The 11,049-nt window shown below is 35.7% G+C and overlaps 1 protein-coding gene across 1 annotated transcript; it reads right to left on the reverse strand.

The window, feature by feature from the left end:
- Positions 1 to 3,518: 3,518 nt before the first annotated feature.
- On the reverse strand, positions 3,519 to 11,040 carry LOC139145339 (serine racemase-like). The gene is given in 9 exon segments (XM_070716444.1): positions 3,519 to 4,880; positions 5,879 to 5,989; positions 5,991 to 6,089; positions 7,060 to 7,134; positions 7,596 to 7,715; positions 8,146 to 8,376; positions 9,509 to 9,878; positions 10,571 to 10,689; positions 10,943 to 11,040. Coding segments are annotated over 9 exon segments (1,308 nt in total). The 5' UTR covers positions 10,949 to 11,040; the 3' UTR covers positions 3,519 to 4,703.
- Positions 11,041 to 11,049: the final 9 nt, after the last annotated feature.

The following is an 11,049-nucleotide window of genomic DNA, read 5'->3' on the forward strand; positions in this document are numbered from 1 at the left end:
GGTAAACAAGAGAAATCATTACCATAACAATAGCGTGTATTGTTTAACAATAGCGTGTATTATTATGCAAATTAGCCGCCACTCTACCAGAAAATCCTGGGGAGAACATTGAAGCAGGTATACCTGTTTTTGATCCTATATGGAGATAATTGTTTGTGAATAGGATAGTTTGATTTTTTGGAATGCTAGTAATTTGTTTTTGTGAAGGTCAGTTTGTTTGTTGTTTCCTGCATGTTCTTGCAATTATTTGTTTTATTTTCATACATTTCCAGTGACAGTTCATGTAGTAAAGATGATTTTTGTGTGTATCACTTGAGTTGAATAGTAAACACCTATTGCCTGGTCATGAGGGCTATATTTTTTGAAAGAAAGTGGTACCAAGTACAACTGAAACCGCTGTGGAAACATCGCCCAGTAAACTTGTCACAATGGATTGTTGCGGTGCAAAATATCAAAACACATTAAAAACTATATAACATTACAACATGAGCATGTGGTGTGTTATAAAACACCTATAGCCTGGTCTTTATTCGGGCTATAGCGCTCGTCTATTACCCCTCGTAGCCGTGTGTCACCAAAAACACATCACTATACCCCTCGGCCTACGGCCTCGGGGAATAGCGATGTGTTTCTGCTAACACATGGCCCCTCAGGGTAACAGACGGGCGCTATAAACATCATGACCAGGCGATAGGTGTTTAATGTGTTTTGATATTTTGCACCATAACATTCCATTATGACAAGTTTACTGGGCGATGTTTCCATAGTGGTTTCAGTTATACAGGGTACCACTTTCTTTCGAAAAACATTTTAAGCATACCTAGCAACATCCTTAGTTGCACTTTAATCTTTTCTGTCAATGAGCTATTCAAGTTCCTACACTGTTGGAATGTTGGAAAATGTAGGAAAATCTATTTTAGAAAATGTGTCATCACCTATACCGGACACACATCACGTTCTAGTCACCCGCCATTGTTGCAAAGCTGCAGACGACACTACGGTCACGTGACCGGGCACTTTTCCAAATTTGGTCTTAACTATTTCCCTAGGGAAATAGCTTTTCAAAAAGTACCCTCTGATATCACTTTTGTCAATCCGGTGGGGACTTGTCGTATCTATTTTCTCGTCATGTGATGTATTCTGGCAAATCGCGACATGGAATGAGCATGTGGCGTGTTATCATATGTTTTATCTTATCACACCTGTTTTTTAGGTCGACCACGTACCAGGTTAGGTTGAGGGCCTAGTATTTTTTAGCAATGTGAATGACATATTAGATATGTGTTGCCTATTTTTGAGCTGATATCTTGCAATGCCTATTTTTTGTTAATTTTTTTGTTATTTTCTTAAGGTTTGTTATAAAACAATCTTCTCTGCAGCCACTTGCCTGGTTGCTTTGAAAATTGGTTTAGAAGTAGACAGGGATGTTCTCTTTAAGTTTTGTTTAAATCATGGCAAAATTTATCATTTTGGTCAAAATAAAAGAATTCTCAGAATGTGCTCATACTCTCTCTTTGAAATCTTGTTTATTGGGGTATTCTTACTATGAAGTTTAAAAATTATGGTAAAATTATCAGTATCATACATTTTTGGCAATTTTTATTCTTTTTAGTCAATATTTTATCGTTAGACACCACCATTTTAATTGGAAAACAAGTTTAAAGTTAATGTCTAACAGGTAGACATCAGTGGACTGTTAGAAAAGTGTTTCACAGAGATTTACATGCTTTGTTCATTTTTCCTTATTCAAAAAAAGTTAAACATTTTTAAAGTATTTGTTAAATTGTTTGAGTATAACACAGTTAATTGTTCATTTATTCTTTGTTACTTTTTTACAAAGAATTTATCTAAATACAGTTGTATATATTGTTTATTTTGATCCTGTCAGGAAGTTTACAAATCTTATTCTTTACATTTCCAGTCCAAATGAGTTATTACCCTTGCTGTAGATGAAAAATCTTTTCCTCAGAAACGTCTTGAATGATATGCAAACTTCGGATTGTTGTTACCTAATATCCTTCCATGTGGAATATCATAGTGGACCTTTATCAGTCATTGTGTCTTTTTTTATGTTTTTTAGTGGAGTCTAAAAGTAGGATTAGTCAGATCATGAGCAACAAAAGCATACAGAAACAACAAAACTAAAACCTTGAGTACAGCATCTTAAATCCCCTGATATATGCTAATTACTATGCTAATGCGAAATGATTTTAGCTCTGTTACATTAAATGTAGTAGCAAAAGGATCTCGTATGTACTTGACTCATATTTAGGGATGAACCATTAGAACTTTGAAGGGTGGGTCAGGATAAAAGTTACGCATATTTATTTTCAGGCTTACAAAGTCAGAAATTTTTTAGGATTAGGATTAGCATATATAAGAGGATTTAAGATATTGTACTCAAGGTTTTAGTTTTGTTGTTTCTGTATGCTTTTGTTTCTCATGATCTGACCATGGATGCCATGATCTGACTGATCCTACTGTTAGACTGTACTAAAAAAATAAAAGACACGATGACTGATAAAGCTCCACGTGATAGGTAACAAAAATCTGAAGTTTGCATATCATTCGAGATGTTTCTGAGGAAAAGAATTTTCATTTAAAGCAAGGGTAATAACTCAGTTTTAAGTATATATATGCAATCACATCACAATTTGTAAAGATCTCAACAAGGTCGTTTTTTCAGTACTATGAAAATTTTAGAACTAATAGAAATTTAAAATGGTTTGTGAGAATTGACCAAAATGACGGGACTAGTCCTCAAAATTATCACATAAAGTTCATCAAACTCCAAATTTGAACAAATGCCGATGAGATCATCCCTGGAACCGTTGAATCAATTTTAACACCTTATCAGATGTAGTTTTTTTGTGAAAACTATTTCAACACAAATGACAAAATTAACTGCTGTAATATGTCAAGTTACAATAAACTTGAGCAAGTCTGAATGAGATCATCTGACCCCTAACCAAAATTTGAAAGCAGTTTGACTCTGAAAAGTTTAAGACACAAGTTAAAGGTTAAAGTTGGAAATCTCACATTTGTTAAGTACTGAACTGTTTCAGAAACATTAAGTTATCAGCACCCTCAACACTGTGATTTGGTAAAAGGACCATCTACCAAAATAGCATTTTCAAGAGGGTTCTTGCCATAGCTGAAAGGTCAAAATAGAGTGGGGTTTAAACGAGCAAAGACAACTGGTATATTAGTGTTCTAACTATTCACTCATTGGTGTTGCTAGAAATTTAATGTATACTACAACATTTACATAATTTGTTGAGCTGTTGTAAATTATCAAACGCCATGTTATGAAAATATAGAATATGAACATAATGGTTCTCCCCAGGCAGAAAAAACAATCGTGAAAATATCTCAAATTTTTCTGGTCATCAGAATTAAATTACACTGCTATTCTGCCATATCATTGAAATACATCTGGACAATTCTTGTCCATTTGCTACACATTCTGAACTTTCTTGAAAACATGGTTCCTACTAAAAAGCTTTGAGAATTGTAAGTTCAGTTTGTATAACATGCTGAACTTTCCCTAAGGGCATGTCTTTTATTTAAAGCCTTCAGAATTACTAGTTAAAAGATGCTCTGTTCTTAGCACACAAGCATTTGCTTATACTGTATATAATATACTGTACATAATATACTGTACATAAAAAAAAAATTAATACAATTTTAAGGTTGGGACTACCCATGGGTGGTGTGGTATGAGCCAATAAAATTGGTTTGCATGAGGCCACATATTATGAACACATCCTTGTATTGTCATTTCACAACACTTGGAATTAGAAGCCATTCTGATAATATTCAAAAAGAGATCCATGCTAGATTACTGGACAAAATGGCAAGATTATTTCCTTTAGTAAAAAAACACCTTGTCTTCTCACTGTACCCTACAACATGTGCGATAATAAAGTGACAATATTCTACTTTTGTGTAGTCACCTATTTTGTCTAGTTCCTTGAGCACTAACATGTTAATCTGATTTCATTCAAAGGCATAGTTTAGCGTGAATATCAAATATTTTGATGAAATGATTGAACAAGTCTGTACCTGAATCTAAGCATGCAAAGCTTTGGTGATAGTTGATGCTTTGAAACAAGCCATTCTCCTATTTAGAACTCTTGTATGAAAAACAATCTTGGACAATAGTTTTGTTACATTTATGCAAACATCTTCAAATCAGAAAAGGTCTTTATGAAATAAGTCTCTTTATTCACTTAATTAATGCATCATTTATAGATAACTCCTAATGGCTTTCCCACACTGATTTATCACAAGATTGTCTATGACGACAACTAAAAATTCTCTGTCTATACATGATGTAAAATACATGTATCAGTTCAAATTATGCTTACAGAAACTGATGCCCATTGAGATCAACAGTGCCATGTTCAAAGTCGTCTACTTTTTCAAGCTGAAACTTTGGTATGATGTGTTTATTTTATAAAAGCACAAAATAAGAATTAACAAAGATAAAAATGTAGAACTAGCAATGTCACATGCAGGAAAGTCCTCTGGAGTGATGAGAAAGTCATGATTCCTTTCAAATCATAGCACTGTGACTGCTGTTAAGTTGATCGCTTGTGCACAAAACAGAATCCTTTCTCGGGAAAAAGTTTTTAAAATTTTTACAATTTGCTACGCAAATGTCAGTGGAAGCTTTATGGCTGCTGTGGGAGATGCCTTCATTAAAACCAAGTGGAGAGTTTGGAAAGGTCCAGATTCCCACCAGAGAGTATGATGCCAACTTTCTTGATGCTGGGCGGAAGTGCTCTGAATTTGTCGGATAGGACGGCTGCCACTGCAGTACCTGCTGAAGGCTCCACACACAGCTTTACCCTCTCCCACATCAGCTTGGTTGCTTTCTGGAATGCGAAATTCAAAGATACATGAAAAGAATGTGAGATGTGAAAGGTGGTGTAACCGTTGTACTGGTTTTACAGCCAGTGAAATATGCACTTCTGCCATAAGACCACTTCCAAATCAGATGAGACATGGTTGCAATGTTAAGATTTAACCCTTTCACCACCATGGTTTAGCCCAAACCCATTGTTATCAATGGTGAGTGAGGACCTGTTTACAGGGAATTGGGGGTGAACAGGTTAAAGTCACAAGTACCTCAAATCTGAAAGACTTAAACTTTCACCAAAACTTTCCTCAAGAGAAATTTAAGAATTAAAAATCAAGAATGAAATTCACCCCGCAAATTTTTAAATTCAAAATGGCTACCATCATTGTGTTAATCCCATTGAGTAAAATTATTTTTCGATTTCCACAAGGACAGAAAGGAGAAAATTTCATTTGCTCTACCAGCTGCAAAACAAGCAGTAGACCAGAAAAGTATATTGTAAAAAAATTTGAGAGTCTGAATATCTGCATCACAGGAAGAAAACAATTGTTTCTAGGAACACTACTGTCAGTTTCTTTTAACAAATCTCTCAGCTAAGAATCCAAGAAAACACAATAATATTTATGTTTTTATTGCCTTCAGAGTTTCTCCAGGTTTTTTACCACTGATGAAACATCCTTGATGCTTTCCTCTTCCATAGCATAGTTCAAATCAAGCATTTTAGCATAATGCATTATGCTATACTTGTTCAAAAGTGTTTGTAAATTCAGATTTGTTGCTCAATGTACCATTATACATTTGATTTTGGCTACTCAATTTTTTACAATATGAAAAAAATTTACGTGTCTAAGTGTACACAGTCAAATTTTTCTCATCTGGAAAAAAATTCAAGTGTAAAGTGTACCAAATAGTGCAGAATAAGTAAGTTTTCACATGTTACAGAAATGTTGAACACTTAAAATCTTTGAGAGGGATTATTTCTTATTTCCTACTGCTAAAACTATACAAACTTACAATGATTTCTTCTTCAGTTACTGTTATAACATCTTCTACATTATCCTTGATGATAGGCCAGGTGTTTGGGCCCACTGATGTCTTCAGTCCATCAGCGACAGTATCAGGGGGACCAGGGAAGCGGAATTCTTTCTTTTGCAGCAAATGATTTGGCACAGTCATCAGCATTCAAGGGTTCCGCTGCAAAGATCTTTATGTCTGGTTTGATATGCTGAAAGAATGTTGATGTAACACTTGAGCACATAGTACAGTACTTGAGATAACTGTATAACTGTATTCAATTTCAAATTGTACGGTGCTTGAATGTCCCGGTGACTAAGGTAGAAAAGTGCCTCAAAGTTGAATGTTTTAATATTTTTGCTCAAACATTTCTTAAGAAATTTATATTATTCTTTTTCATAATCAAGAATATAAATCAGGGATTGTGATGCAAATTTTTTGATATTAGGGACTTATTACTTTCAATAATATTTATCAACATTTGAAATTCAAAATGGCTGCACACCCAGGGTTAACTAGGAAATTAAAAAGTTTGATTTTCGCAAAAATAAGATGGTGACAATTATTTTGCTCCACATAGGTCCTCACTATTATACTTAAAGTGCATCTACATCACTGAATAAAATTACACTGAGACATGAATATTGCTCTTGGTTAGAGCAGTGATTCCTTTGTTCTCTGTAATACACTAGTAGTACACAACAATTGAACATTACAATCTTTCGTGTGTTATGAGTCATCTTGGGAATGGTTCAATTTTTGGCTAGTCTTCACCTTCATAGTATAACGATAAAATCTCACTTTCATCCTTTACATAATGCACAATTTGGGGTACATGAATATTCCATATTGATAAAGAATCATTGGCATAAAATTACAATACCGAAACAATGCTCATTAACCCTTTGAGCGCCTAAGTCAATTTTTCTTGCCCTTATAAAATATACCTCAGTCAATTTTTGTCAGATTTTTGCCAAAATTTTGATAGAAAACTGTGGCCAATGAAATGTTGTGTCTATTTGGTCCAAAATTATCAAAAAAATTACAGAAAAGTTCATAACAATTGGTAAAATGTTGCACAAAAATTTTGGTGGGAAAATATACAGCACTCGAAGGGTTAATGTAATTTGCATAAATGAATACTAATCTGCCCTGTATCTTGCACTAATAGTCATCCTTACCTTTGCAGCGATGCAGATTCCAGCCACCATGCCACCGCCTGAGACTGGAGCCACAATGGCATCAAGATCCGGAACCTGGAACACAAAGATGAAAACATTGCCAACCTACAGTACAGCTTGACAAACTCGAGGACACTTCCAGCCAAAAGCTATGAAGCTGTTAAATTTACTGTCTGTGTCAAATGCTATGACCAGAATGGAATGTTTAAAGGTGTAAGATTAGCACTTGACATAGACTTGGATTCTTCAGCATTTTTTATGCCATCAATGTGAAACACACTTTCTTTGATGAGATGATACTCTCAGGTTGTAGCATGGAGCTGACATCATGCTTATTTTTTTCCTTCACTAAAAAGTGATTCAATCAGCTTTTTGATCTCAACAAATTGCCATTTTCCTACGATTTTGAAATCAAAAAATGTTCACAATAGGCCATAAGGGACCATATGAAAAATGAAGTATCCTGACAACTTTTTCTGGGTTTAAGTGAACATTTATGATAAATTTATATCAGTTGAAACATTTTGAATTTGCACCTGATTTAGAAGTTCAACTCCCATGGTTCCTTGACCAGCGATGACATCTGGATGTTGGGATGAGGAAATAAATATAGCACCTTGTTCCTTAGCGACCTTGTCTTTGGTCTCTTCTCTTGACTGAGAGTGAAATGAATGAAGGCATTATTCACAGGAAGTAAGCTCTCCAATCTTCTTATGGAAGCAAATTCTAAAATTTGCCCAACTATGCAGCAGACCCTCCATGAAAAGATGTTACACCTATCAATTTACACATTTCCCGATTTTTTCTTTTTGTGGATAAAAAGTTAACAGAATTAGTCAGAATGCATAGGCCAGGTGCAGCCATGTAATTTCAACTTGACATTCAAATGCATTTCTCAGTCGATAATGCCAGTGACCATGGATTTCAAGTTTTACAAAGATCAACTGAAATCTATACTGATCTAACAAATTTCATGAAGCTCAGAAGCAGCCAAGTGAAAAATTGTTCCTTGCTTTGTAAATAGTAATGGCTTATATCCTTTGTTTTCATCGTTCTCCTTCAGATAAAGAAATTATTTGAAGTTACCTTTTCACCAGGTTCACATTCAACAACTGTCGCTCCATAGCCTTTCACAGCTGTAACTTTAATTTTTGGTGAGATGTTCTGCATGACGATAAATGCTGGCACGTTCTTCATTTTAGCAGCCAATGCCAAAGCCTGGCCATGGTTTCCACTGCTGTGTGTCACAACTTTAATGCTGGACTTGTCTTCTGCCTTTTCCAGTAACTTACTGATTGCATTGTAAGCACCACGGAACTACACAGAGGCAGACAGCAATATGGTTGTTGGGATTGCATATTGTAATATGTATTTGGCTTGTTGTAAGACATTTTATCTCTTGTCATTTGATCTATAAGCTTATACTGTAATTTATGTTCTGCACCCTGCACAATGGCCGTCAAAGTTTTGAAGAAGGTACATTGTCTCAGCACGTAATTAATTTTAGATTACACATTAATTGTAACCTATAAACTTCAAATATTTGCCCATCTGTACATACCCATACTTCTTGTGTACCGACCCTTCATTTTGTCAGAATTTGTCTGTTCATCTGTTTCTCTGATTTTGTAGTATTCCCACTTGAGGAATACATGGAAATTAACTTTCTTCAATAGCTGAATCAGTGTGTGTGTCTTAATTAATAACAAGATGAGTGTCTACAGTAATATCAAGAGCATGTCGAACAAATATCAATCACTCGATTATAAACCCACTTGACATACTCATTTTTAACCAGAACAAGATTTGCAGATCATACTTGTTCATTGTAAGTTGACTGTTGAAGAGATATTTCTCAAGGTCTCAGACTGTATGTATGATGATCTTGCACAATTTATAAGCTTGGTGTTACTATATTAATTTCTGAGCTTTTCAGATTTATCAAAGAGAATGTGTAACCAGTTTTCTAGTCAGTCAAAGTCACTGAATACGGCAATTTGATAGAATACCTTTTGAATCAGTTTTACAATGTACTTTGTAAACATGAGTAAATAAATAAACAATAAATAAATAAATAAATGATAAAATAAAATATGACCCTACAAGTTCATGACAACTTACAACCCTGTGACATTATTAAATGATAAAATATAACAACGAGCATGCACTGACTCAGGCTAGAACCTATGATTAGCTTATCAAGCAGACATCACTTATCAAGACAGATACAGCGATTTTGATCCAAGGACCTCGATATGTGTTCTGGTCAAGGTCGGGTCGGCGTGACACTGTCAACATTGTGTATTCATATGGAATGTGCAATTTGCAAATCAGTCATCGAGAAGACGTTCAGTTTGATGGCGCAAAATCGATACAGTAAACACAAACAAAAATCCACGAAGTAATGTTGGACGTGACAGACGGAGGAACTACGTGCGTGAGAACTTACCTTGAAAGCCCCGACCTTTTGAAATAGTTCACATTTGAAGAACAGCTCTCTGCCAGCCAAACCATCCATGGTTTTACTCGTCATGACGGGTGTAACGTGGGCAGCGGGTTTGATTCTTTCGACGGCTTCCTCAACATCTTTGTACGTTAAGCAGTATTCCCCCATCGTATCGGAAGATATTTGTCTGCTGCAGTGAAAATATGCTTGTAAAGCCGCTCGAACCTGCCGGTTGCTGGTGCTTGCTGTCACATGTGTCAGACGACCTATTTCCCCACACGTACGCGTCTTCGATATGCAAATAATGAACCGTGACATCGATGTCATGTGGAGCTGTTTGTCACATGACAAACACTGTGTAACCTCAAATGACCTAGGGGAAAGTGTGTGGAAGCCCTACAATCTCAGTAATGATGGAAGTTGTTCCAGAAAAAGTTAGCGTTTAATAATTAATGTGAAGAATTCATATCAAGAAATAATAAAATGTTTGTTTCAGAATGAAATACTGTAAGTAACTCTGCATCACAAACATGACTGAGTTGAGAAGAGTCAAAACATTTGAATGAAACTTGCCCTGCCTAGCTCTGCGTGGCAGGGCTGTGTTACCGGCGTTATGTGGTGAGGCCGTATAACGCCGGTAACACACAGCCCCTCCACGCAGGGCTAGAATGAAACTAGCTATTGCTATTTCTGTGTAAATGATACATTTGTCAGTGAATCGAGTGTTTTCCGAGTAGCAGCACTGCATCCCTACACTTACATGACGTACGTAGAGTTCAACTCTTGAAAAAAGGTCAGATGGGCAGTCAGAGAAACAAATTTTCACCACCAAATTTTTAGTTTTACAAAAGTATAACTGATTGCAAACAAGAGTAGGTCCGTAGGTAGTATAGCATGGGAGCAAAATAATTGATCCGAATCCAATGGCATTTCTTCAAATTCTTGATTAAATTTATGTATCTGGCGACCAGATACAGGTGTACAGATAAGTATCAATGTACAATAAAATGGATTCGAAATACTGTCGACGTGTCTGCGTAACGATCTACGAATACGATTTCTCACCTTCCTAATACCACTACACTCCACACCCAGCTATAGCAGCTATGAAAAAGCTCAACAACTTCAACAAGTTGGTGCGTCTTAAATTTCTCTTGAAGTTGATCTCTCTCGCACATCCATGCCTGAACGAATGAAAAGGATATCCAAAAAGGTCAGTGCTGGCGAAGAAACGGCCCAATCGTAAAAGGTCAACTTGTTTCTCTGACATTTACACACAATCTGATCTGACCTAATTCGACACAACACAATAGTATACGCGAGCATATTATTTGGACATTTTGATAGGATTCTGTACTTTGTACATTCAGGTTTCTACACTATGTTTTTTTATGATCGACCATACTATGAGTTCTATCAATTTTAGATGTAACGTACCCGCATTAAAATATATAGGATAATGTAAATATTTGCAACATTTAACGGAGAAGAAATTGTTAGAATTTACACACGTAGTGCACGTGCATGGAACCCAGATGGGTCAA

Source organism: Ptychodera flava, chromosome 12 (assembly GCF_041260155.1).
Source record: "Ptychodera flava strain L36383 chromosome 12, AS_Pfla_20210202, whole genome shotgun sequence".
In the NCBI taxonomy this organism is placed as follows: Eukaryota; Metazoa; Hemichordata; class Enteropneusta; family Ptychoderidae; genus Ptychodera; species Ptychodera flava.